Source organism: Miniopterus schreibersii (genome assembly GCF_964146895.1).
Source record: "Miniopterus schreibersii genome assembly, chromosome: 6".
NCBI lineage: Eukaryota > Metazoa > Chordata > Mammalia > Chiroptera > Miniopteridae > Miniopterus > Miniopterus schreibersii.
Genome location: NC_138107.1, coordinates 2,064,131 through 2,091,025, shown reverse-complemented (window position 1 = coordinate 2,091,025; position 26,895 = coordinate 2,064,131). Strand labels below are relative to the sequence as shown.

Sequence of the window (26,895 nt, the reverse complement as noted above, 5' to 3'; positions counted from 1 at the left end):
GGTCAAAGATACACTGAAGCCTGGCCGGCGTGGCTCAGTGGTTGAGTATTGACCCATGAACCGGGAGATCGAGGTTGGTTTCCCCATCAGGGCATATGCCTGGGTTGTGGGCTCAATCCCCAATAGGGGGCGTGCAGTCAGTGACTCTCATCATTGATGCTTTTCTCTCTCCCTCTCCCTCTGAAATCAATAATTTAAAAAAATTTTTTAAAAATCTTCTGAAGTTCATCTGCCCGGAGCAGGTATGGACAAAAATTGGCAGTAGTCTCAAGTCCAAATCAAACTGAGTCCTTTACTTTGTGCCCAGTCTATGATAGTGAACTTCTTGCCATGTCTGGTGTGGTGATGGATCTAGGCAGCAGTGGGCAATCTGCACAAAACAGCCCCCGTGGGCAGCTTGATTCCAGTCAGTCTCAACAGAGGACAGGCTCTTCCTGTGGGCATTCGCCTGAGTGACCCGGGTGCTTAAGTCAGCAGCTATGGTTTATTTTCATAGCTTGAAGCTCCAAAGTGAAATGTCTAATGAGTCTAGCTTTTCAACTGTCAGGCCAAATAGCGAGGCCATTGGCCAGCAGCCCAAGAGTCAGTAAAATCATAGGAAGGTTGACCAAGGGGAGTATTGATGAGAACTATGAAAATGGCCTTGAGTTCTGCCCTCCAAGTAGAGTGACAACACCCGTTTTTGGCTGCACATTGGCACTGAGGTCGGGAGGCAGGGCTCTCCAGGTTGGCCGGTGGGGAGTTTAATAAGCAAGGCACCTTACATATAAAGTGTGTCTTGAGCGGCTGCAAAACAAGTACATCTTCACACCTCCCATCAGAATCTTAAAGGTTTGTCCAGAGGTCTTAGCTGGGTTCAGTCACATAGTCAGTCTAGATGGTCTCAACATCTTATTCTCAAGGCTATGGCCTTACAACAGCTCCTAGTGTGGGAACGGTGGGCAGAACATACGTTCTAAGAACAGGGGAGGGCCTGTGGAGCCTCTGATTGCCTCGGTCCAGCTGATGGGTCAACTGGCTATCATGGCCTCTCAATGACCTCTTCCAACAGTAGCTCAAAGGTTCATGGATAGAAAACTTGCCACAGCTTGCTAGATTGTGACAGTGGGGCAAAGGTCTTCCATTTTATTGCCTATTAACGAGAAAGAATTGAGGCACTGGTTAAAGTCCAAGAACCAGGAAGTTGACTCAAAGACTGTCCCACATGGTGCCCTGGCTGTTGCTAAACTTCAGACCAGGGTCTTTGTTACCAGTTGGTGGTTAGCTCAAGGGCTTGTCTCAGTATTTGGAACAGTGTAGATCAGAACCAGGAGGCTGCTTCTCCCTTTCTCCCTTCTTACCAGCCTTCAGTTCTATCAACCGAGGCTTCATATACAGAATTTCCCACAATACCCAGCTCTCCTTTAGCTTCCTTCCTCCAGCGCTTTGTCTTCACACTCAAGCCCCAATATCTATCTTACATCTTGTATTACTTCAGTGTAGTCCCCTTGCCACCATCCCCACTCACACTTTAGAATACCCCATCGGAGTTGTCGTCATCGGAGTTAAATCAGTTTCCCTGACCTGGTTGCTTCTCTGCCCTAGGACTTGGCACTGCCTCATAGTGCATATGGTGCTGCTCTCCTGTCTTGTACAAACTCCTGTAACTTGGCTGAGATTGTGCAGAGTGCTGTCGAGACATGCAGAGATCAATAAAACCGGGTCCCTCTCAATCCCTCTTTCTCCAAACCCATGGTGTGATGCTTATTGAATGAATGAATAAATGCCCTATGCATCCCATTTCTCTTTGCTGATCCTCAGGATTTAAGGATTAGATCAAATCAGGAAACTGTGGTCCAGGGGCCAGCTGCCTAATTTGGAAATAAGGTGATTTGGAATCAGGACTGGAATTAGGGTTGTGGATGAAAAAGGGGCCACATGCTAACCTGACAAGCTCAGGGGAGGCCTGCATGGCAGCCTTACAAACTCAAAGGCCTAAAGTAACCACAAAGGACGGTCTGATACTAAAACTTTTAACTAAGAGTGAGCCTTGGTGCGTAGTCATTTCCTAGGCCGGTATCTTCCCTGACAAAGGTCCATCTTTACCTTAAATGAACCTGTCATTGTTTTTTCGTATCTATGATAAAGATAACATATCTTTGGAATGTCAGGGTAACCCGGTTTTCAGACCCCTCAAGGCACAATCAGTGCACCAGGGCAGAGACCGTAAATCCTTTCATTGTTATTGTTATCATGTTAATTGTTAAGAATTTTATGTCTATTGGTTTACTTTTACTCAATCCCAGAGATTTCCTCCTTTTGCTTTCTCCTGCCTCCCTAATCCCACCGATGGATTTCCTGTAACCCTCTTACACCTCTTCTTTTGATTGTAATGTATAAAATAAGGTACAAAATAGGTATTCTCTGGAGCATTTTCTCAATCCATTGAGATTTTTCTTCCTGGTAATTGTCATCAGTTTGTCTCAAATAAACTCATAAAAATTCTCTCCAGGTTTGAATGTTTCTTTGTTTCTTTTTTTTTTTTTTCTAAATATATCTTTATTGATTTCAGAGAGAAGAACATCAATGATGAGAGAGTCATTGATCGGCTGGGCTGCCTCCTGCACACCCCCGACTGGAGATGGAGCCGGCAACCCGGGCTCCCGATCGCCTGGATTCTAGGTCGATGCTCAATCGCTGAGTCACGCCCGCCGGGCTGAATGTTTCTTATCTAGACGGGGTAAACAAGTGCGGCAGGTTCTTGCCTGGCAGGGTCAGATCTTGTCTTTTTGGAAGGTGGGCCTAGTTTCTTCATGCTAATGAGCAGCATATTTGACGTCTCCTCCCCCCTCCTGTTTTCATGTTGGTCTGGATTGTGGTAATGTATGCGATTGCTTCAACCTCTGCTTTTCCTGGCGCCTTCCCCACCAGCCAGCTTCTGGAGACTCCTCAGTCCACAACACAAATTGTCTGCCCATAAGCAGAGCACCGACCCATACCTTGGGATCCCTGAGAGATTTAAAACCTGCACCTGCCAGTCCACCAGAACTAACAATGGAGCCCAGACACCAGGTGGTGACTTGACAGCAGAGGGTCTGGTTCAGGTCCTGGAGCAGCAGGATGTGGGCTTTGGCAGGCTTAACATCTCAGGGTCTATTTCCTCACCTGTAAATAAAACAGGTGGAATAAAATGTTCCCCAAAATTGCTCTGAGCTATGGCTGTTATCAATAGGAACTACTCTGACTTTTTTTGTCAATCCTCACCTGAGGATATTTTTTCCATTGCTTTTCAGAGAGAGTGGAAGAGGGGTAGAGAGAGAGAGAGAAACACCGATGTGAGAGAGACACATAGGTTGGTTGCCTCCCACACGTGTCCGGACAGGGGCGGGGCTGGGGATTCGAGCCTGCAACCGAGGTACGTGCCCTTGACAGGAAATCAAACCGGGGTCCCTTCAGTCCGAAGGCCGACGCTCTAACCACTGAGCCAAACTGACTAGGGCTGACTTCTTTTAAGTTTATTTTTCAGATCGAAAGCCAAGCCACAAACTCCAGAGACAAACTCAATACCTGGTTGGGAAAGTCCCTTCCTGCATCCCAGAGTAAGTGCTGCACAATTCTAGAATGCTTCAGTTTGCTGTTGTATACCTGAACATTAGTGCTCCAAAAAAGAAGCCTGCTAACCTACTCTCTGATTGTTTAACCCCAGCAATTTCCATGTCCTCAAACCATAAAACCCCCTGAGCCCTACATCTGGGGTACAGAACCTTGAGACAGGCCAGTAAGCCAGGACTAGTGGAACAGGGAAACTGAGACTCATAGTGGAACAAACTGCAGAGAAATTTACAGCAGACACAGAAGGTCACCTCCCTAGAAACAACATCTAGGCCTCAGTTGTATTTCAGCTCCAGGCCCAGAAAAGTAGCGAAGCCCTGTGGACGATGCCAAGACCAGCTGCAATGACTACGACCCCCTGCCCTGACACTGACCAATTGGTGGAAATCACGGTCCTGGAGGAGCAAACCTAGAAAACAGATGAATATTCTGCTGAAACCCTCCCCTGAGACCTCCCCTAAGACTCCCATCTGTGAGAAAGAGATAAAGCCTCAAGACAGAGGACCCAGGCGTGCTCTCCCTCTGGGGAGCACCCCTCCATTCTTTCCCCATGGGCACGCATCTCCTAAACTCTAGGGGTACCCAGGAGACTTGCAACCAGGGCAGCAATGGGCAGCGGCAACTCCTCACAGGCGAGTCCCCTGAGCCTGTTCCCAAGGCCCCTTTTCTCTGACTTCTCTAGGCCCTCCTGCTGCTGCTTCTATGCTGAGCCCTTACTTGTTTTACTGTCCCCAGCTTTAATAAATGTTCCCTCATAGTCATCTCGACTCGTGCTGTGAAATTTTTCCTCCACGAAGTCAAGAACCTGTGCACTACTGGCTGGTCCTAGGCAGACCCACCAAGGGCCAGGTCGGTCCCCTTTCCAGTAACAGCCTGAGGCCCCATCTCAGGTCCTCACCCTCTACAGAGCCTCAATAAATCTGCCTTTGCTTTTATCAGTGTCCCTGGTCTAAATTCTTTTATATTAGGAGACTAGAACCCAAACTTATCGGTAACATAAAGGGGGAATAAATTCCTACCTCCCATGGTGATTGTGAGGACTTAATGGAGGTTCTATTTACAAAAGTGTTTTGTAAACTGTAAAACCCCATGCCAATGTGAAATATTTCCATTGGGCTGATTAAAAAAATACAAAGATGCCCTGGTTGGGTGGCTCAGTTGGTTCCAGCATCCTCCCATATACCAAAAGAGTTGTGAGTTCAATTTCCAGTCAGGGCACATACCTAGGCGGCAGGTTGGATCCCAGTTGGGTTGGGTATGGGAGACAACCAATGGATGTTTCTCTCTTTTCCCTCTCTCTTCCTCTCTTTCTAAAATCAATAAGAATATATTCTTGAGTAGGGATTTATAAATAAATAAAGAAAGAAAATTAAACAAAAGGATATCTCTGAGAAAGATGTGGTTCAGCTGGGTTAGGTGTCCAAGGTAGCTTTACCTGGTCATGGTCCTCTCTGCTCCCCTGCCTCTGCCTGCCATCTCTCACCATGTAACTGAATTCAGCTGCTTGCTGAAACAAAAGTCAAATTCCTGATAAAGCTGCTGGTGCAAAAGGAAAGAGGTTTATTCAGCTGCTTACACTTTGGTGGTGGACTCTCCTTCAAAAGACCACCTCCTCTTCCCGCTCGAGCCCAGGGTTCTTACAGGGGTAGGGAGGGGAGGCTTTCCCCCATCCAGTTACCTTGCTAGCTTTTGGCCTGCTCAGGCCCTCTCCATCCATCTTTCTAGCCTCTGGCTGCTCAGTGTAAGAACCTCCCCCTGCACCATCTTGGCCAATGGGGGAGACTCCCTGGTGCTCCCTACCTACTGTATGGGGGGGCATGGTGGAGGACCCCTGTTGGGAAGCCTGGAATTGCTGCAGCCCTCAGCCCCCTCTAGACACTGGACACTGTGCTCACATATGGGGGAGCCCGATAGAGTTCCCTGGGCATCCCTGGATCCCCACGTGCCTTCGAGCTCTGTGCGGCTCCACACGCCTGCCCCTCCAACTGACCTTACAGTAACAATCTTGTCACTCTGAAACCGGACAACAATGGGTCTGGGCTGCCTGTCCCTACCTGAGCCAATTAAGCAGAGAGGCTTGAATTGTATATGAGCATTTATTCCAGTATCACTGGCAATATGGGAGAGCAGGGGGTCATCCACGGAGATCTGCTCCGCCGCCCCCGGAGGCCAGCTGCTTATATTGGGTAGAGGGACAAAGGCTCCATGGAAAGTAGGAATGACAGGCCTGGGGAAGCAGCCAAGGTGTAAGGGTCACAGGCTACAAGCGAGGTGGGCTGGGGTCGCAAAGGGCGGGGCCTCCGGCGCTCCATTATTCGGGGAACAGGCTGTTCCTCTTTCCCTGAGATGGGCAGTTCTCGGAAAAGGAGGCTGGACCCCATTCCAAGGGTAATTCCCACGCCCGGGCCTACAGCTCCCAGCCGGGTGAGAAGGCGCTTCCTCTAATCAGAACAGAACCACCACCGTCAACAGAGCGCGATTACTATTTCCTGTGACTACAGTGAACAGTCCGGCGTCCGGAGCGCGGCCACCAGCTCCGCCCGCGGCTGTCGGGCCGCCCTTGGCCTTGACCTTGACCTTGGCCTTCGCCCCTGGGCGGCCTGTGCTCCATCCGTCCTCGGGCCGCGAGGGCCTCGCTTTTGTCCGCTGGCCTCTCGGGGATGGTGGTTGGTTTCCATCAGAGGCTCTAATTTAAAAATCGATCCTTTGGCGAGGCTACGTCAGGGTTGGGAAGGAGGAACACTAGCGCTCGGCGGCGCCGGAGGCCTGCGCGGCCGGAGCGCCGGCCGGTGGGCGGGGCGCCCCTTAAAGGCTTCCTCGCGCCTCGGCCGGGAGCGGGCGCCTGCGGCTCACAGACGGGCGGGGCCGCCGGGCGGCGGGCGCAGTGCGCAGGCGGACGCGGGAGCCCGCGGTGGCGCGAGCCGGTCGCGGGCCGCGGGCGCACAGCGTGCGCGTGGAGCGCTCGCCGCAGGCCGGGTGAGTAGCGGGGGCTCGGGGCGCCGGGTCCAGCGCGTGGAGGGGTGTCTGCCCGCGCGCCTCCCCCCAGAGGTCGGCCGGCGGGGAGAGCGGTGCGCTGTGGTCTAGGGGGAGCCAGGGAGGAGCCACCCCTGGGGCATCTTGGGGCGACCCGGGTGCGTCAGGGGTGCGGCCCCCTGCGCGCCCAGCCCGGCCGTGCTGGAGACCCGCACCCGGCGCTGGGGACCGGTCCTGGCACGTGCTGGGAAAGCGGGGCCCCCAGGAAGGAAGTTTCGGGCGCACACTGACGCGTGGAGCACAGAAGCCTCACCCAGTGGGTGTTCTAATCGTCCGGCGGCCTGAGGCCCCCGGGCGGGAGTGCGGGGGTTCGGCGGGGTGCGGTGGCGCCTTGCGGGTGAGGGCCCCGAGGTGCTGGGAGCGCAGTCGTCGGGGGCGGCGCTGGGGCGGCTGGGCGCGCGGGAGCTGGGGCCGCGGGCGCTGGGCGCTGGTGGCAGGGCTGCGCAGTGGCCGGAAAGGGCCCTGGAGGGGTTGAGCCGAGACCCGGGGCTGCTTCCCGCGGCTGAGCGACGGGAAACTCGGGTGGTTGGGCCACGGGCGGGGCAGGAGGGCAGGTTCCACGTGCCGTGGGAAACCGTGGGTCGGTTTGCGTTAGAGAGACTGGGTGTCCCAGGACGGGAACATGGCGACACGCTCCCTCGGGGATTGGTTTTCCGGCCGGTCGCCGGCCCGGGAGCCCCGGGAGCCCCCGCAGCCCCGGCGCCGCAGCCACGCGCCCGGCGAGCTCCGCGGGCCGCACGGCCCCGCAGCTGGCGACGGGGCTGCGCCCTTGGCGCTGGAGCGGGAAGGCGGGCCTTGCGGATACTAACACTGATGCTGTTTCGAAATGTGACCTGTTCTGTGTTCTGCGGGAGCCGGCGGCGGTGTTCCCTCTGGCGGCACACCAAGAAGGTGCCTTTTGCCGACCTGACAAAATACGGATAATGTCGATTCGCTCCCACCAGACGGCCACGGCTGTGCTGGCGGTTGGCGGAGTTTTATTTGACGGTCTCAGGGAGAAGAGGTCAGGGCCCTGACTAAATAGTCAGTTTCGCATGTTTTAAAAATCCTGGCGGCAGGCGGTTGAAAATCGCTGAACTCGGAAAATAATCCAGCCCTGCGCCCCTCAGGGTGACTGGAGAGCCCAGGAGACGGGGCGACTCAGGCTCAGGTCCCAGAAGTGCTCCCGCCTGTCCCCTTCCTGCTTGCCACCCAGTCAACGCCAATGTCAGATGCCCTTTTCCTTTCTGGTATTTTCAGCTCCATCACCCGTCCAAAAAAGTGAAAGGAAGAACTCGGCGGGTTTTTGTAAAAGCCCTTGTTCTTTTCATCCCACCTCCAGAGGGCGAGGGGCGCTCGGCCGGGTTTGCTTGGGGGCAGGAACCCCATGCTGGGCTCAGCCTGAGCTCTGAATACTGCTTGATGTTGGGTTGTTATCACTATTATTCCGTTTTAATTTTTTAAATCCTCCCCGAGGACCTGTGAGGAAGGGAGACAGAGACATCAGTCGGGGGCCTTCTGTGCGAGCCCCAGCGGGGGAATAAACCCGCAACCCCGGTGTGTGCCCTGCCCAGCACGGGACTCGCCCAGCTGAGCCACTCCCGGCCAGGCGGCACTATTATCCTTTACAAAGATCTGTGTACATTAAAGTCCAAAGCATCATATTTTTTGCTCCTAGATGGCATCTTAGAGAGTGCCTCCTTTAATGTCGTTTCTAGTGAAGCCAGGTCAGAATGGAGAGGACAGGCCAGGCTGGGTCCCTGGGGCACGCGCTGCTCGGGAGAGGGCTCTGGGGCAGCCAAAGTCACGTCCTCACAGCGCTGGTTCTGCTCCGGACCCGGAGTAACCTTGAGCAACTTGGCATCTCTGCACTTTAGGTTAGTAAAACTGCTAGTTAATTGTCACCTGACGGGGCAGCGCTGAGAGGGTCCCCCGGCAGGAGGAGCTGGAGAACTTCTGACCTAATGGGGAAGCTGTGCCGTCCTCCCCCACCCCCGCCCATGTGTTTTGTTTCCCTGTTGCTCCCCTCTCCCCTCTTGCTGATGTGTTTGTTTCTCTCTGACCTCAGGCTCCCAGAGGCGGCGCGAGTCCGAGTCTGGCTAGAAGCGGGAGAAACACTGGCAGCCACCTTCCCAGCCCCAACCTGGCACTACTGGACGTGGCTGCTGAGCCAGGGGCGACCAGGTCCCTGAGCTCCACAGCCTGGGCTTTGAGGGACCCAAAGGAAGACAGCCCTTGGAGCAGCTACGTTTGCCACAGAAAGCCACACCACACCCTGGCCTTGTGGAGCCTCTCCATCAGTGTAGCCCGGGGCAGGCCCGGGCGTGGCTACAGCCGGGAAGAGACGCCATGGGAGTGCAGAAGCTGCTCCCCGGCGCGGGCACCGACCAGGAGGCCCTGCGGGCAGCTAAGAGAGAGCGCTGGTGGGAGGCCTGGGCGAAGGTGAGGCCGCGCTGGGAGAGGGCCGGGTCCTGGCTCCTGCAGCTCCCTCCCCCGCTCCCGTCGACAGGTCAAATGGACTCTCAGCTGTTTCAAGCCGAACAACACCCAGGAAAGGGGCACAAGGCCCTTCTCAGTCTGCACCCTGCACCTTCGTGGAGCGCTTCCCGAAACCTGCCGGAGTGGCAGCCTCCTTCCCTCCTGTTCATTTTCAGTACACCCTCCCCCCTCCTGCTGCTGTTTCCTCCCGTCCCCCGTCCTCCTTTCCTTCTGTACATCCCAGTTGCTGGCCTTGTGCCTGTTTCTGTATTTTTCCTACTCCACGGTTTTCCTTTTCTCTTAGCTTGCTGACCTTGAGACCAGGTGTGGGCCTCTGTGTACAGACTCCCTGACCCTCTCCTGCTCTTCCAGAAGCCAGTTGCCCTTGAGGACGTGGCTGTGAACTTCACCCAGGAAGAGTGGGAGTGTCTGGATGCCCGTCAGAGGGTCCTCTACCAGGATGTCATGTCTGAGACCTTCAAAAACCTGGTGTTTGTGGGTAAGCAGCTGGGGTGCCCGCAGCAAGCCCCGTCCGGGACCCTGCAGCACTTGATTTCCCTGGTCAGGCCGATCAGCTTACGAGCAGCTTCACTGCCCTTGGTCTCAGGTGTGAGAGATCTGGGAAACTAACTCGGTGAGAGTCCAGGAAATGGAAGCCTGGGTGCAGGCAACGTGGTACCAGTGCTCCCCCAGGCCGCAGGCTCACTCACTGTTCATCCCACCGGGACTCTCTGAGGCACTCGGGTCATGACCCACACTACTTAGGAGCTCACCTTTTGAGTGTCCTCCCTGCACCTATGTGTCCCAGACTATGGTTCTTAAACCAAGGACACAAAAGAAGTAGCCTGTTGCCCCCTCTGGGTACGGAGGGGCCAAGCCTGGGACCTCAGTGCCTTCTCCTTCCCTTGTCCAGCTAGAATCTTTCTGTCTAACCCAGATCTGATCACCAAGCTTGAACAAGAAGAGAAACAGTGGGGAGCAGATCTCTGTCCCGCAAGTGGAGAAGGCCTCCCTGCAGGTAGGCGGTCATCTGCTCGAGTCCCTTGGCTTCAAGAAGATGGATATTTAAGCATTCAGGACAAGTGACTGCCTCCAGTTTCTGGGTTGAGAGACTACATGGAGGGTGCTTACATCAGTGATACTCCTTTGCTGAAAGTCTTTTCTGAGGGAAAAAGAAAGAGAGGGGTGAACTTGCTGCCAAGCTGGGGTGGGAGACTTGTTCCTGAGTGTTGAGTACGGACTGAGAGAGACTGCAGGCCAGGCTGACCACACCTGGTTGCCAGGCACCCCAGTTTGTACTTCTCAGTTCAGCTTCATTTTCAGTAGCACCTCCTTTCACTGCTGTCCCAGTTTGCATATGTTATGAAAATAAGCAGAAATGGATTTCAGAAAATGTTATAAGTTAACATTTTAATCTGATACTGTTGACAGATTCCAGTTAAATTTTTACTTGCATTTAATTTGAATCCCCCCAAATTATCCTTATGTCTAGCCCATGAGGTCTGAGAGTGAGGCAGGAGGGGTAGGGTCTTGGACTGAATGGCGGGTTCTCAGAGCATCTTGCTGTGTTCTTCTTCCCCAGTTGTTATAGGAGGCAATAGGGAGGACCTTCAGGAGCACAATCCGAGTCTGGGAGATGAGACTGGATGCACAGGGTCTGGCCTACCCCCTTTTCCAGCTGGGTCCCTGAACAGGACCCCAGTGCTCCTGGCGTCCCGGGCCGGGCCATCCTTTCCCTGCCACATCTGTGGCAGGAGCTTCAGTAAGCGCTCCAACCTCCGTTACCACCAGTTTGTCCACAATTTTAAGGGGACAAACAACTGCAGCCAGTGTGGGAAGTCATTTCGGAACCCCAAGGCCCTCAGCTACCACAGACGCATACATCTTGGGGAGAGGCCCTTCTGCTGCTCACTTTGTGACAAGACCTACCGTGATGCTTCTGGCCTGAGTCGCCACCGCCGGGTCCATCTGGGTTACCGGCCCCATTCATGCCCCTTCTGTGGGAAGTGCTTCCGGGACCAGTCCGAGGTCAAACGTCACCAGAAGACACACCCAAACCAGGAGCCAGTGGCCAGGACCCAAGAACCCATATTTAGAATCAAGGGCCCTGTAGTTCACAACCAGCCATCTGTCGACAGGAAGCAGGAATGTGCAGTCAAGAGCCAGGTGGTCATGGCAAGAGCTCAGAGCCCCGCTACCACAACCCCAGGGCCTGGGGCCAGCATGCAGGCAGCCAGCCCTAGGGTCCACTGCCTGAGTACCAAGTCCAAGTCCCACCTTCCAAAGCCTTCAAGATGCAAGGTCTTCTCTTGCTCTTACTGTCCCTTGACTTTTGGTAAGAAGGCCCATCTCTCCAAGCATCAGAAGGCCCACCTCACAGAGCAGTCCAACGGCTGCTTCTGCTGTGGCAGGTCCTTCTGCTCACTCTCTGGGCTGCTCAGGCACCAGCAGACTCACTGGAAGCAGAAGGTCTACCGTTGCCCTGTCTGCGACATCTGCTTTGGGGAGAGGGAGGACCTTGTGGGCCACTGGGGGAGCTACAAAGGCAAGGGGCTGTGCCTGAGCAGTCCCCACAGGTGCTGGGCTATTCTGGGCCAGTGGCTTGGCCTTTTGCATGGTGCCTCCCCTGTGGCAGGAAATGGATCTCCTAAGAGCCATTCCCCCAGGAGACGGAGGGAAGGGAGAAGGGATGCAGAGGAAGGGAGGCAGATGAGGCGGTGAGAGTCTTGGAACATAAATAAATGGACTTTCTGATGGAGGCCCTGGTTTGTGTTTGGTTTTCCAGGGTAGAGAGGCTGGGGTGGAGGGGGAGAGCCGAGGGGATAATGAAGGAATGCAGAAAGGAAAAGGGACCAGAAGTGGCACCAGAAACTTGTATTATTAATTAGCACCTAGCTTGTTTCCTTGTGTCTCATAAACCATCAAGCAGTAATTGTTGTTGAACAAAACAGTGAGCACTCTGATGGGTGAGAAAATGGGAGGGCAAGTCCCAGGGACCCGTCTGTAGGAGCCGGGGAGGGAAAAGGAAAGCCTTCTAAAGCAGGCGGCGGCCCAGCTGCATCCTTGGTTGCTCGGCTCCTCGGCAGGCTGCAGGGCGAGGTGGAGCCGGCCTGTGTCTGTGGCCCCCCTTGTCCTCTGCAGCTCCCTCTGCTCTTGGGTGTTTCGGGCTCATCAGACTGCTTCCCTGCCGCCCTCCGCTCGGCCCACCGGGCCTGAGGTCTTGGAGGTACCGGCCAGCGTTTACAACACAACCTCAGACCCTCCCCTGCGCCTCTGGGGAGCACCTGACTTCCAGGTGGAGACAGGAGCTGGAAAGACGCGAGTAGCAAAAGTGGAGAAAGACAGCAGCTGGGAAAAGGTACGTGAAGGGAGAGAAGCCACCGGGTGTGTAGATGAGGTGGAACAACTAATCCATGTTTCTCTCCAAGAAAACATTTTTTTTAAAGAAATCAATCCTTTGTGGAATTTAGAGCATTCCTAGAAGTGCAAATTGGAAAGTCCCCACAGCAGAGGCCAGTGAGCGTGCAACCTGATGGATGGAACTATTGCAAGGACCAGTCCTTGGGCCAGCCGGGCTCTCCTACACTCCTGCCAAGATGCAGCGTCACTCAGAAGGGGTTTCCTAGGAGGAGAAAGTGACTTGAAAAATCTGTCAGCAGTTTCTACCTTGAAACCAGGGAGAGGAAAGGCCCTCAGGGGTCATCTGGTCTGTGCCTGTCTCAGTGGGTGGTTGAGTTGAGGCCCAGGCAGCTGCCCTAGGACTGGGATTTTTGCCCAGGGGCACCAAAGGTGGAGCAAATCGGGCAGCAGGTTGCTGTGCCCCCAGCTTCCTTCCCTGACACCTGTAAAGCTGGCGAGAGGGGCTCCCCCTGTACCCATGAAGCCCATGTACCCCTCCTTTCCTCTGGGCTTTCCATCCCTCAGTAGCCCCTCTTTCTCTTGCTACTTTCCTGCTTTTGTTTTCAGCTTATAAGAAGGAGAGAACTTACTTAGTTCTTCAAGAAATTGCCCTGAAAACAAAGAGAAATAGGTGACTGGTGGAAGGTGACCAGCTCCCTCCCCACACCCTCCCTGTGCAGATCCGCAGGGACCCCCCCTTCCCTTCCACTAAGGGACCCTGTGGATTCTCTGAGGAGCCCGCAGTTGGCCCTGGGGAGGAAGGAAGTCCCAGCATCTGGAGCCCTGGTTCATCTTTCTGTTTCCCATTCAGGACTGACTGACCCCCACTGCTCGTGTCCTGTTTGCCTCCCTCCGCACCTGCTAGTCTCCGATGTAGCCAGTTGTAGCAGATCATCAAGGCAGCCAGGGGTCCGAGAACTGGCACAATGACAAACAGGGTGATCTTCCAGCAGGGCACCCTCAGGAAGTGAGGATCTGACATGCCCACCAAAGAACAAACAGGGTTAACGGCGCTCTCCCTACAGCCACTACCCCTCCGTAGTGTGTTGGGTTTCCAAACCCTGTGGGCAACAAGGGGCCACATGCTGACCTGACTAGTTTGGGAGGTCTGTGTGGTGGCCTTGCAAACTCAGAGACCTAAAGTAACCATAAAGGATGGTCTGAAGTTACAGCGTTTCAACTAAAAGCAGGTTATGGTGGCCCATGTCCCAGGCCGGCATCTTCCCTGACAAGGGTCCATCTTTACCCTAACTGAGCCTATTGTCTTTTTCCATCTGTGATAACATATCATGGGAATGTCGGAGCAATTTTCCTTTTTCCAGACCCCTCAAAGCTCAGGCACCGCTCTGCGCTCTGCGGAGACCCCCGTCCCCTCCTCGTATTGAGTCAACTGTCCTGCACCCACCTAAGTAAAAGAAGTGTGTCCGTCATTTCACCTTCTGTCCAAGCCCAGAGGTTTCCCCGCTTTGCTCCCCCGCAACCTGTCACCCCTGGATTTCATGTGACCCACTCACGTCCCCTCTTCTGATTGTAACGTGTAAACAAGGGGCCACTGCCATTCTCGGGAGACTGTCTCAGCCTTGGAGAGTCTGCTTCCCGGGAATGGTCGGCAGTTTGGCTCAAACAAACTCACAGAATTCTTCACAGGTTTGAATGTTTCTTACTTGGACAATGTGTTGCAGAAATCTCAAAATGTTGCTTATGTTTATCAATATTTTGAAATGACAAGTTATTAGACATGAACCACATCCTAGTGGGGCTTGGTGTCTTCACTCTTCCTCCAAGAAGCCTTCCATGGTTAGTCATGGAAAGCGACACCTTGAGTTCAGTTGGTGATATGTGTTCTTTGTTTTCAGTTAATTCATGTACATAGGTCACTTCCCCAACTAGACAGCAAGTATTTGTGCAAAGGTTCTGTTTACCTCCCCTGTGTATTGCCTGAGAGGAGAAACCATGCACACGGCCTAACCCCTACACGGTGAGTCCACGGGGAAGCTGCCGCACAGCGCCGGCACGCGTGCGGTGTGCCCGCTATCATCTTACCCATCCTACACGCGGGAGACTTATTCAAAGAAAGAGGCGGCCAGCCAGGAGCCGGGGCCGGCGTCTCCCCGCGGCTGGGGCCGGGTGAAGCCGCTGATCAGGGCCGGGAACCCCAGCGCTTACCGAAAGTCCTGTGAAGGTTCTCTGCAAAGAGCAAGTGAACAGGGACTTAGAAGGCACCCGGGCTGTGCTTGCTCCTCTGGCTGTGGCTTTTGATCACTTAGAATTGTTTCTAGCTGAGAGGGACACAGGACGGACGGACGGACGGATGGAGGGCGGCTGGGGTTCTGGGCTACCCTGGCTCAGCAGGGGGAGGAAGGAATGCCCCACCGGTCTCGCTGCTCTGGAGTTTCAGAGGGGACTTGGGGTATTGGGACAGAGGCAAAGACCGTTTTGGTTATGGGGTCCAGGGGGAGGGTGCCTGGGACTCACCTATCTCTGCCCGAAGTTTTCCTAAAATAAAGAAAGGCAGCACTTAGTTCCTGCTCCGCCCCCGCGGCCCTGGCACCCCCCCCCCCGCGGCCCTGGCACCCCCCGCCCTCCGCGGCCCTGGCACCCCCCCCCCCCGCGGCCCTGGCACCCCCCCCCGCGGCCCTGGCACCCCCCCCCCCGCGGCCCTGGCACCCCCCGCCCTCCGCGGCCCTGGCACCCCCCCCCCGCGGCCCTGGCACCCCCCCCCGCGGCCCTGGCACCCCCCCCCCCCCGCGGCCCTGGCACCCCCCGCCCTGGGCCGCGGCCCGCTGCCGCCCCGGGGGGAGGGCGGGAGGGAGCCGAGGCCAGGCCCTTCTGGCTGGCGTCTGCCTTGAATACTGGGACAAAGCGGAGCCTCGGGGAGCAGCCCAGCGCACGCCCCCAGGTTTTACGGCCCCGTCTCGGTCTCGGTTCCCATCGCCACTGACCCGCTGGGCTGTCCCTTTGTGAAACGGGCCACTTCCCCCGACAGACCGAGGCAGCGGGCACCTCGCGGCGGCCGCCGCCTTCCGGGCACTTTGCGGAACGTCATCGCCCCTCGACCCCCCTTGCGGCGGGAGGGCGGGCGGCGCCCGCGGGGTGCCCCCAGGCTCTTTCTGCTCAGCGCGTGGGCTGGAGGCCTTTTGTACGGGGGGTGAATTCAGGGGGAGAAAAGCCCCCATTTTTATGACCCCCCCCCCCCCCCCCCCCCCGGGCCCTGGGCGCCGCCGGCCCGAGTCCTCCGCGCAGCTGGGGGAAGGACGGGCTTTGGGACCCGCGCTGCGCGGCGGCCCCGAGGCCACAGCTCTGCACCCCGAGAGCCCAGCCCCCCCCCCGCAGCGCGCTCTCCCGGGGCGACCCCCCTCGGCCGCCTCGACGGAGGCGCCTGCGCTGCGCGACCCTGAGCCCCGAAGTCGGGCGACGGGGATGAGCGGCAGAGGCCGGCTGGGGCCAGGGCCCGTACCTCTCAGTCTGCGCTGCAGGCAGAGGAAGAGCAGGCCCGCGGCCAGCTGCAGCAGGAGCACGGGCAGCACGGCGATGACCACCAGCGCGCCGGGGCCCACCCAGTGGAAGGGATCTGCAAGGCAGAACCGCCGCGCTGCGCCCGCGCCCCCGCCCGCGCCCGCGCCCCCGCCCCGCCCCGCGCCCGCGCCCCCGCCCCGCCCCGCGCCCGCGCCCGCGCCCCCGCCCCGCTCCGCGCCCGCGCCCGCGCCCCCGCCCCGCTCCGCGCCCGCGCCCCCGCCCCGCTCCGCGCCCGCGCCCCCGCCCCGCCCCGCCCCCCGCGCCCCGCCCCCCGCGCCCCCGCGCCCCCCGCCCCCGCGCCCCCCGCCCCCGCGCCCCCGCGCCCCCGCGCCCCCGCCCCGCGCCCCGCGCCCCCCGCGCCCGCCCGGGGGCTTGTCGCCAGGCTCGGAGGGCGGCGCGAAGGGCCGCCTCAGCTTCGCCTGGGGCGGGGCGCTTCTCGGGGGCCAGAGGGCAGGGCCGCAGCGCCCGAGGCCGCATGCAGGGCTCGCCGGGAGAGCCTGGGAGCCGGGCGGGGGCGGGGGCCTGCCAAGGCCGCAGGGCTGCGCCGGGAGGCTGGGGGCAGAGGCAGGGACCACGCTCCCGACGGGCGGCTCTGTTCTGCGCAGAGGAAGCGCCTTCTCACCCGGCTGGAGCTGCAGGCCCGCGCCTGGGAATTACCCTTGGAACGGGGTCCAGTCTCCTTTTCCGAGAACTGCCCATCCTCAGGGGAAGATTAACCACCTTGTTCCCAAAACGATGGAGCCCCGGAGGCGCCCGCCCTTTGCGACCCCCAGCCCACCTTGCCTACCTCCCCAGGCCTGTCATTCCTGCTTTCCCATGTCACCTTTGTCCTTCTACCCAACGTAAGAAGCTGGCTTATGGGGGGCGGCAGAGCAGACCCCTGGGTGATCCCCTGCTCTCCCATATTGCCAGCGATATTGGAATAAATGCTCATAGGATTCAACCCTGCCTCTGCTTAATTGGCTCAAATGGTGACAGGCTGCCCAGACCCATTGTTGTCCATTTTCAATTCCACACCAAGGAGGGTTGAGACCTGGTTTAGTGACTGCAGGAGTAGAGGGGACCCAGGGAGGACAGTTAACACCTCGCTGACTGGCTATTTCAAACCAGAAGTTGCCCAGCTACTTAGGTCAGCAAGGCGTTTAAAATTACTAAAATTAATGTAAGTGCAGACACGAGTTATCTCGTCATGGGCCAGCATGGTTATGGCAGTGGTGATGTAAAAACATCTGGGGCCACGGTGGAGGTGGAGGGATTCCAGGGATTTGTGAACTTCAACAGGAAAAAACACGTATTTATTTTCAGTAAGGTTTAAACTGAAATGCAGTGTTTCTTTCAATTATGTTTGTAAGCAGCACACTTCAATAATATGAGCAGAACCTGTGACTTTGTCATCAATAAAAACCACAAATATCTTCATATCACATGGAGTTGCAGAAATCTCAAAATACCATTATGTCCATCATTATTTTGAAATTACACTAGTTATCTGGGCCATCCCATACCTTGTTATTTTAATATTTTGGTAACTATTTTAAATAGTTACCAGATGTGCAAATGTGTTTTATACATTTAAAACACCCTTCTGAGAAGGGGTCCATCACCTTCACAGTCTGCTGAAGGGGTGCAAAGCACACACAAGGGTTAGGAATCCTTTTTCCGGGGCTTTTGAGAAAGGAAGATCCACAGGATTTGGTAACTGAGCGTATGTGGAATGGGGAGGAAAAGGGAGAGATTCAGCTCTCCAGCTGCCACCTCTTCCCCATTTTAGAGTCAGCTCAGTGGTGCCCCCAGCTCTGCCCATTCATGCTTTAGTCCAGCCCATCTCCTCTTGTCCTCTGCTTTAGGGGGCTGGATACAGACACTGCCATCAAAGTTAGGAATTAAGTCACAGCAAACAACATTAAACCGGTCAGGAGGGCTCTGGCCCACTAGTTCGGCTGGTTCATCCCGATACACTAGAGCGCATCCTGATACACCAAGGTTGCGGGTTCAATCCCTGGTCAGGGCACATACAAGAAGCAACCAATGGATGCATGAATAAGTGGAACAACAAATCAGTGTCTCCCTCTTTCTCTCCCCCTTCTGCTCTCTAAAATCAATAATAAAAAAGTTCATCTAAAAAAATTCATAAATGGATCAGAAGAGTTTCTTAGGTATAAATACAATCGTAGACGAAAATGCAGCAAAGTGTACTTTGAAGGTCTTTCCTGGTTACCTGTAGCAGCATGACCATCAAGCATACTTTAGCTCTTTCTTTGCATACCAAGGAGAGAAGAGCAGACATTATGAACCTTCTGATGTAAAGCAGTAAGTGTGTAGCATCACCAGAAAGTGTGCTTGACAAAATAAATCAAACCCCAATGCGACTGCACATCTATCTAATCCATCAGCTAACAGGAAGTGCCGGGTACGGAGCACCCTGTTAAACACATGGGAATGGACTCAGCACAAGAGACCGTGGAAAACACTACAGGGCAAACACCAATGTGTGGATCTTGTTTGGATTCAGTTCAAACAAACCAATTGTGAAAATACACTTATGAAACAATCAGGAAAATTTGAACACAGGCTGGGTAAAAAATGTGATTATAGGATTGTGGTTATAATTTTTTAAAGTGTTATTTCTTCTTTTCTTCATTTTACTTTTTTCTTGAATTTATTGGGGTGACACTGGTTAATAAAATTACAGAGGTTTCACGTGTACAATTCTATAATAATCTGTATATTGCATTGTGTCTTCACCACCCAAAGTCAAGTCTCCTTCCATCACCATTTTTTACAAAAATTATTGTTTGCCCAGCTGGCGTGGCTCAGTGGCTGAGCATCAACCCATGAACCAAGAAGTCACCATTTGATTCCAGGTCAGAGCACATGCCCAGGTTGCAGGCTAGATCCCCAATAGGGGGCGTGCAGGAGGCAGCCGATTGATGATGTGATGATGTTTCTCTCTCCTCAATGTTTCTCTATATCCCTCTCCCTTCCTCTCTCTAAAAATAAATAAAAACATTAAAAAAACTACTGATTGATTTTAGAGAGAGGGGAAGGGAGAGAGAAACATTGATTTTTCGTTCCACTTATTTACGCATTCATTGGTCCCTTCTTGTACATTCCCTGACCAGGGTTCGAACCCTCAGCCTTGGCATATCTGGACGATGCTCCAGCCAGTTGAGCTACCGGCCAGGGCTCCTTCCAGCGCTGTTTACTCCCGCATTACCCTCTTCTACCTCCCCCCACCCCTAAAGTGTTCTTATATTTGACTGATACATCCTTAAGGATTTGGTAATGCAATGATAATGCAGCCTAGAAAATGCCTGAGTAATTCAGTTGGGAGGGTGGTAACAAGCGGGGTCAGGTGAAGCAGTTTGTCTTTTGGTCATAACTGTTGCAGGCAGTGATGGGCACTTGGAGGCTGATCGTTGTTCTCGCTGCCTCTGTTATATTTTAAGGTTTCATAATGATGAGTTTAAAGAAAGGATTAGAGACAACTATTAATAAAATCACAAAAGTAATGAGAAAAATAAAGTTCAGAGAGACAACAAAACTCTTTGGAGAAGGTGGGGAGGTAATAGATCTGAAACTTGCAATAGTACAGTTGCTGCATTTTAGTCCTAAATTTGCCTTGGCTTCCTAGCTCCCCGGGCGAGGCCATCCCTCAGTTAGTCGGCTGTGAAACATTTTCTATAATAGGCTCTTAGACATGCAGACTACGAGATGGGAGGAAGAGGGTGGAGCATGGAAACCAATCCAAGGGAAAACTGCCTTCCCTGAGGCAGAGTTTTAGTTGTTAGGTTACTTCTGTGTGTGGGTGGGGGTGGGGTGTCCTGGGGGCAGTTGTTGAACTCGGTAGTTATTGAACAGAAAGGAGGAAAATCTGCAAATTAGAGAGGCCCTCAGCATCACACTTCTTTGCATGTACCCCACCCCCACAAAAAAACACAAACAAAAAACCACACAGAACAACTGCTGTATGAAGAACACTGACACACAGAGCTACTTTCATATCCCTGCAGCCGCTCTAGAAAGAGCTTTGTCATCCTGCATACAATGCGCTCTTCTGGTCCCAGCCTGCACTGGTCTATTGTCTGATGGGTTGGCTGGTGTTTCGCTGGCAGGTGGGGAGGAGGGAAGGGTAGGAAGGGAAAGGACTGAGGCTCCTGCCCTCAGAACATTTTTGTCCTTCAATTAAATAGCAATTAACTTTGCCCTGGCTGGGTGGCTCAGTTGGTTAGAGCACTGTCAGCGACCCCAAGGTGGTGTGCTCAATCCCAGTCAAGGCACATACAAGAATCAACCAATGAATGCACTCAGAAGTGGAACAATGAATCCATGTTCTCCCTCCCTCCCTCTCTCTAAAAATCAATCAATAAATTAAAAAAAAAAGTAATTAACTTTCAAAGCTCCCCTTTCATTCACTTCGCCTTGTCCACATCTTAACCATCCTGGGATAAAGAAATAAAATAAAATAAAATAAATTGCAAAGTCATCCATCATACAAAACACACTGAGAGCACGGCTGGCATGGCTCAGGGGTTGCGCATCAACCTATGATCCAGGAGGTCAGGGTTCAATTCCAAGTCAGGGCACATGCCTGGGATGGGGGCTCAATCCCCAGTGGGGGGGCATGCAGAAGGCAGCGGATCAATGACTCTCTCATCATTGGTGTTTCTATCTCTCTCTCCCTCTCCCTTCCTCTCTCTGAAATCAATAAACATGTATTAAAAAAAACTCAAAACAAAAACCTTAAAAAAAAACAGAACACTGAGAATGAAATTCTGGAAAAAGGGAGCTGAGGTGGTGAAATCTACCGGGGACGTATCAGACATGTGTTCTACCCATTTACTCACTTCAACTCTGTTTACCAGGAATATATTTTTCAATAATGTTTCTCATCTAATAAAACACCACAAACACACCAACTTTGGAATTCATTGTAATAGGATTTGGTCCATTTGCCTCTTTAGGAATAATCCCCTTGTTTATAACAAATAAACAAGGAGATATTCACAGCAACAAGAAGGAAGAGCCCGCTTGCACCCATTCTCTGGTTAACATTCAGGTTACTCATAGGCCCTTCTAGTAGCACAAACTAATCAGAAATTTATTGTTTTGCATTTTGCTGCCTCCATTTACCTTTTTTTTTTCTATTTTGGTTTTTGTTTCTTTACATTTTTTCCCCTTTCATTTTCTTTGTATGTACCACAAACGTACCAATTCCATATACTGTATACGAATGGTCCTACGGATAATTGTGATCTTCTCTTTTATGCTCCTTGGTTGGATCGCACCCCATTCTCCTCTCTCCTGCCCAAAGTGAGCCATATTAACGTTCTTATGGGTCACTTCATAGTTTTCTCTGAGCTATACATAATATATTCACAGGCAGGGTTTGGGTTCTGTTCCCTACTGCGGTAGCTTGGGAAGGCTCCAAGCCACCTGCTGGGGCCCCCGCAGCGGCCGTCCGAGGGCTGCCCAGCGTCCCCGGGCCACCCCTCCTCGCGGGCGCCGCCTGGGTCCTGGGCCCCGCTCTGCGCCGGGCACACCGGTGCCTCTGCAGCGCCCGCAGCACCCATCCCGAGGGGACAGGTGTTGGGCTGAAGGAGCTCATCTCAAGTGAGAGAGCCGCGGGCCTCGGGGCGCTGGCCGCCAGCGCGTGGGCCCCGCTCCGCCGCCCCACTCACCCTCCACCTTCAGCTCCAGCGCCGCCTCCTCCTGGTGGGCGTGGTCCCGGAAGAAGCAGGTGAACCCCCCTTCGTCGGAGAACCTCACGTTCCGGATCCTGAGGGCCACCTTCCCCTCGGCCATGGCGTCCTTCAGCAGCTCCGTGCGGCCGCGGTACTCGGGCGCCTGCTCCTCGGCCTGGTCCTGGCCGCCGCGGTAGAGGTGCACCACCCGCGAGAAGGGGGGCCGGTACCACCCCACCTCCATGCCCGTGGCGTTCCTCCCCGGGGACAGTCGGCACGGCAGCTCCGCATCGTGTCCCACCAGCGCCCAGACGGGCTGCCCCGGGCCCATCACTCTGAACTGTCCTGTCCGAGACACCAGCGGAAAGAAAGGGTCGGAGGGAGCCTCGGGCCTGGCCGGCGCCGCTGCCCACCGGGCCCCGCGGAGATGCCCGGCGCCGGCGGCGTGTGGAATAAACGCCCGAAGTGGCATTCTAGAGCCGGGGCAGAGCTCCATCCTTCGTCTTGAAAATTTAGGAAAATACAAGGTCTCCGGTTACAGAAATACCTCGAGTGCCCTGGACAGAACATCCTAGCACGTGGTCATCCGGACCGTGGCTGCTCAGGTCTCTGCCAACTGTGTCCACCCGTGCCCTTCGGCCCCGCCTCTAGGTCCCACCTCGGGGCGCCCACCCGTGCCCTTCGGCCCCGCCTCTAGGTCCCACCTCGGGGCGCCCACCCGTGCCCTTCGGCCCCGCCTCTAGGTCCCACCTCGGGGCGCCCACCCGTGCCCTTCGGCCCCGCCTCTAGGTCCCACCTCGGGGCGCCCCCCCCCCGTGCCCTTCGGCCCCGCCTCTAGGTCCCGAGCGCCCCGCAGTCTGGCGCTCCAGGGGCTCCCTGTTCCGACGTGGCGGCACCAGCCTGCGCGAGAGGCGTCCTGCGGCCTCCGCCGCTTCCCGGCCCTCGGTCCTGGTTCCCACCCTGATCTCAAGCTCTTCTCCACCGGGGCCTTGCGCCCTGGAGGTGGCGCTGTCCTCTCCTTTCCTTCTTTCCCTCCACACCCCCAGCCTCGCCCCAGCTCCGGACCTCCCTGTCCGCGCACCGGTTTTGGGGACACGGAAAGTTAGACTCCAGCTGCTAGAAGACAAGGCCGGTTTCTGTTCCCTGCGAGCCCTCCCTGGGGACTGCGAGGACCAGACCTCCTCCCCCGGGTGCCCCTAGAAGTTGGGAGTCTGCTTAATTTCTCCCCAGCACAGCAGCACGGGCACCCCAACAAAACGCTCTGTGCCTGATCCTGCGGAACAGAGCTCTCAGACCCGACAGGATTCCAAGGCCCGCAAACTCCCGCGGCCCGCAAACTCCCGCGGCCCAACAAACTCCCGCAGCCCGCAATCTCCCGCAGCCCGCAAACTCCCGCAGCCAGCAAACTCCTGCAGCCCGCAATCTCCCGCAGCCCAGCACTCCCGCAGCCTGCAAACTCCCGCGGCCCGCAAACTCCTGCAGCCCGCAATCTCCCGCAGCCCGCAAACTCCCGCAGCCAGCAAACTCCTGCAGCCCGCAATCTCCCGCAGCCCGCAATCTCCCGCAGCCCAGCACTCCCGCAGCTCAGCAAACTCCCGCAGCTCAGCAAACTCCCGCGGCCCAACAAACTCCCGCAGCCCGCAAACTCCCGCAGCGCAGCCAACCCTGTGGGGCGGTGCTCTGGGACCTCACCCAGGTGTGCTGCGTACCTCATCCCCCTGAGCCCTGGCAGCAACCCGAGGCTGTTACTCCGTCCCTACTGGCCAGGTGAGAAACCCACGCTAAGGAGACAGGTGGAATGAGTTCAAGGTTATTCTGACAGCTGCAGGCCGCCCGCACGCCTTCCGAGGCGGGAGCAGCGTCAGCACGCCCGTGCCGCAGAAAGACCATCCGCGTGGCAGCTAGAAGGTGAAGGGGGGCAGCCCGGGCCGCAGCTCCCTGTTCAGGGGGACGTCCTACCTGCGTCGCCGGGGGACAGCTGGAGGAGCAGCAGGAGGAGGGGGGGCAGAGAGGAGCTCCGGGCACCTGCCATCTCCACTCCCGCGGGACTCAGAGCCCCTGCGGCGGGGTCGGGCGCGGCCAGGCGCTCGGGTGCGCCCCACCCCCGAAAGGGCGGGAGGACGGCCCGGGAGGCAGGGCTCTGCCGGGGGCCTCCTGCGCTTGCAGCTGTGCGGAGGGGGACGCGTCATCCTGCCCGCGCTCACACAAAAGGGCCACAGACCTAGGCCATGACCAGGGCTTGCCTTCCCCCCCCAGAGCTAGAGAAGAGGCTGCCTGGTACTGCCCCCCCCAGCAGCCCAGCCTTCCAAGGGGCTCCCAGGATCTGACTACGTGGGATGGGGACCACTCATTGGACCTCAGGAGGCTTGTGGTGTATCTGCAGGGCTCCTTCAACCCCTCGTCCCTGTATTAGCCAAGGGAGAGGGACCATCGTTGGCCTTTGAAGAAGAAAGGACAGGTTAGCTTTGGTCTCCCGCTTCCACCGCCTCATAAGTGTAACTGCCAGGCCATCCTTCTTCATGTCTAACTCCCTTCCTCCCTCCCAAATCCAAATTCCATTCCTTGTGTTCAGGTGTATAATGGGTCACTTGGGCTTAGCTAGCTTCTCGCTCCCAAAGAATACATTTAGGAAAGTCATGGGTTTGTAGGGGAGAAAGAAACTTCTTCTACCCGCAAGATTGTTTTGGCTGGTCAAATAATCAGATAGGCATGAGAAGATTAGCCAGAGAAAATGACCAATTTAATACATGCACATGTATGGGAACCCTGTGTCTATGAGAGAGCCCGGGACCCCACGAACATGGGAGGCTCAGGGGCAGAAAGTTAAAATGAGGCATTTGTGTCCTGAGCTAGGGATGCCGTGAGGTGCCTCAGGGAGGCGGCTTTAAAGGGCTACGGCAGGCTGACAAAAACAGCAGCTATGCAGGAATAAGACATTTGCCCTGCCCTACAGATAGTGAAAAAGTGACCTTGGAGAGTCTGTTATTATGGGTCAGACCCCTAATTCAAATTCTTCTAGGTAGTTCCCGGGGAGACAGAAGTTTCTCTTGAGCCCACAGGTCAAAACAATCCACACACCACAGAGGCACATCTTGGGGTGACTCCTGATCCCCACAAGTTGAACACCAGTTGAGGCCACCTATGCTTAGAGAGGCAGGCATGGAAGATTAGCAGCTTAGCAGCTGCCAGTCCACATGGCCAATGAGGACAAAGCCAGCAGCCAGACTCGCCCTCAGCCATGGCTTCGCTCTCTGATGTCCTCAGTGTCATTGGGAACCTGAGGTCTGGCATGGAATTTTTTTCCCCTTACCTCCTGAGATCAGCTGATCCCTGAAGGATGACACCAGCATCAGCACCAAGTTTGAAAAATATATTTCCCAATCTTAAAGCAAGGATATCTCATTAAATACTACTATTACTACTACTACTATTACTAATAATAATGCCAGGCAGATAATTTAAACCATGCTGTCTAATACAGTAATCAGTAGCCACAGTTGGCCATTTAAGTTAAAATTAAATGAAATTAAAAATTAAGTTCCTCACCTGGCCGGGCGTGGCTCAGTGGTTGAGCATTGACCTAGGATCCAGGCGATCGGGGTTCGATTCCCGGTCAGGGCACATGCCCGGGTTGCGGGCTGGATCCCCAGTCGGGGGGGTGCAGGAGGCGGCCAATCAGTGACTCTCTCATCATTGACATTTCTCTCTCTCTCCTTCCTCCTTTCCTATCTCTGAAATCAATAAAGATATATTTTTTTAAAAAAATTAAGTTCCTCTATTGCACCAGCTGTGTTTCAAATGCTCAGTAGCACGTATGACTAGTGGTTACCACATTGGACAGCACAAATACAGACCATTTCCATCAGCATGAAAAATTATATTGGGAAGTACCATTCAACAGCAAGGAGCATGGCTGGGACCTTCATTTTCTGTTTTTGTCTGAGAGGAACACCAGGGGCTAGTAGGACAGACTGTGGTCTGGGAGTTGCTTTTGCTTTCTCCCTGCAGAGCAGCTGGAGCTTGTGCACAAGCAGGTTGGATACTCTAGAGCTGTGAGGGTGAAAGTCAGGGCCAGGAGGGCTGAGTCAGATGGCAAGAGGAGCCTCTGGGCATGCCTGACTTCCCCTGAGGTAGGGATTCTCTCCTCCAGGAACCTAAGGTGCCCTGTAATGCCCTCCTGCACGATGCATGTCAGCTTCAGGTAGGAGAGTTATGCACAAGGTGCTTTCCCGGGCAGGGTTTGGGGGTCACAGGTGCTTGAAGTCATCTGGTACCAGTCAGTTGTCAGAAGCTGGGGGAGAGCTCAGGGCGGGGTGGAGGGTTGGGGGAGGAGACAGGCAGGAGCTAGGTAATCAAAGCCAACTTGAAGGAATCACAGCATCTCTGAAAACCCCCACAAATACCAAAAACCAACTAACTGAAAGCTTCCACGTGCCACTCTTCTGTCCGTTTCCATGTTTATGGAAAACGGGAACAGGGGCCCCTCCCATGCTCCAGCCCCCAGCCTGGGGGAGACGATGAAGGCCGCCAGCCAGTGGGCTGTGGGTCCTCGAGAGCCGGCCAGCTCCTCCGTCAGGAAACCAGTGGCCAGCTTTGATCTCACTCACCTTTCGGGGAGGGAGGCACAGGACACACATCCCCCCGCATGCCCTGTTCTCCTGCTTTCTGTTCTCTGTAAAACCTGTTTTTGAAAAGTCTGGGTGGCAGCAAAACAGCAGCACCTGTTGCTCCCCGGCCCCCCCCCGGCCCCCCGCGTGGCCTGTCCCCAGGCCTGCTGGGCTCAGTGGCTCACTGTGGCTGGTGGTGGCAGCTGGTGCGGCAGTAAACGTCACCGGTCGGTGCCACCGGCGGGCACGTGAGTCCCGACACTGCCCGGCCTGCACAGCCAGGCCGCCGGGCACTGCCTCAGGCGCCCGCAAGCAGTACCCTGGGGCTTGCTGGGACCTCGGCACCTCGCATGACACATGTTGTAGGCGGCAGGAGCGGCCGGTGTCAGACCTGCGGGGTCAGACTGCACTGGGTGCCACGGCCTCGGAACTTGGGTTCTGGCTCGGAAAGAATTCAGAGCCAAGACTCAAAGTACAAGAGCATTTAATTAGAAAGTCACAGCGGTGGGAGAAGTGAGTGGTAGAAGAAATGGGCTCAGGAAACAAGTTAGAGGCAAAAGAAGGGTAAAGGTAGGGGGAGGGGGAAGCAGGGGGAGGGGGAAAGGCAT

General features: G+C 55.4%; 2 protein-coding genes across 4 annotated transcripts; one reads left to right on the top strand and one right to left on the bottom strand.

The window, feature by feature from the left end:
- Nucleotides 1-6,458: 6,458 nt before the first annotated feature.
- Nucleotides 6,459-11,840, top strand: ZFP57 (ZFP57 zinc finger protein). Of its 2 annotated transcripts, XM_081140076.1 has the most exons (6): nucleotides 6,459-6,567; nucleotides 8,322-8,480; nucleotides 8,672-9,045; nucleotides 9,454-9,580; nucleotides 10,019-10,099; nucleotides 10,664-11,840. In XM_081140076.1, exons 3-6 carry the CDS (start codon nucleotides 8,953-8,955, stop codon nucleotides 11,800-11,802), a joined length of 1,440 nt encoding a protein of 479 aa, XP_080996202.1. In that variant the 5' UTR covers nucleotides 6,459-6,567; nucleotides 8,322-8,480; nucleotides 8,672-8,952; the 3' UTR covers nucleotides 11,803-11,840. The 2 variants fall into 2 exon arrangements, with proteins under 2 accessions (XP_080996202.1, XP_080996201.1); XM_081140075.1 differs by lacking the exon at nucleotides 8,322-8,480 and having other exon boundaries at nucleotides 6,466-6,567.
- MOG (myelin oligodendrocyte glycoprotein) lies at nucleotides 10,479-23,733 on the bottom strand. Of its 2 annotated transcripts, none has more exons than XM_081140077.1 (8): nucleotides 23,640-23,733; nucleotides 21,678-22,025; nucleotides 15,938-16,051; nucleotides 14,956-14,976; nucleotides 14,647-14,667; nucleotides 13,339-13,455; nucleotides 13,071-13,091; nucleotides 10,479-12,703 (listed from the first exon to the last, which is right to left on the bottom strand). In XM_081140077.1, exons 1-8 carry the CDS (start codon nucleotides 23,710-23,712, stop codon nucleotides 12,690-12,692), a joined length of 729 nt encoding a protein of 242 aa, XP_080996203.1. In that variant the 5' UTR covers nucleotides 23,713-23,733; the 3' UTR covers nucleotides 10,479-12,689. The 2 variants fall into 2 exon arrangements, with proteins under 2 accessions (XP_080996203.1, XP_080996204.1); XM_081140078.1 differs by having other exon boundaries at nucleotides 13,339-13,398; nucleotides 23,640-23,725.
- Between the last annotated feature and the right edge of the window lie 3,162 nt (nucleotides 23,734-26,895).

Bases quoted from the DNA above. Each gene is read 5' to 3' on its own strand.
- ZFP57 (XM_081140076.1), top strand. From the start codon at position 8,953: ATGGGAGTGCAGAAGCTGCTCCCCGGCGCGGGCACCGACCAGGAGGCC. The intron at 9,046-9,453 runs GTGAGGCCGCGC...CTGCTCTTCCAG, and splicing joins GGTGGGAGGCCTGGGCGAAG to AAGCCAGTTGCCCTTGAGGA. The intron at 10,100-10,663 runs GTAGGCGGTCAT...CTTCTTCCCCAG, and splicing joins TGGAGAAGGCCTCCCTGCAG to TTGTTATAGGAGGCAATAGG.
- MOG (XM_081140077.1), bottom strand. From the start codon at position 23,712: ATGGCAGGTGCCCGGAGCTCCTCTCTGCCCCCCCTCCTCCTGCTGCTC. The intron at 13,456-14,646 runs GTAAGCGCTGGG...TGGGCATGTCAG, and splicing joins GAACCTTCACAGGACTTTCG to ATCCTCACTTCCTGAGGGTG. The intron at 13,092-13,338 runs GTGCGGAGGGAG...CTTTGTTTTCAG, and splicing joins GCTACATCGGAGACTAGCAG to GGCAATTTCTTGAAGAACTA.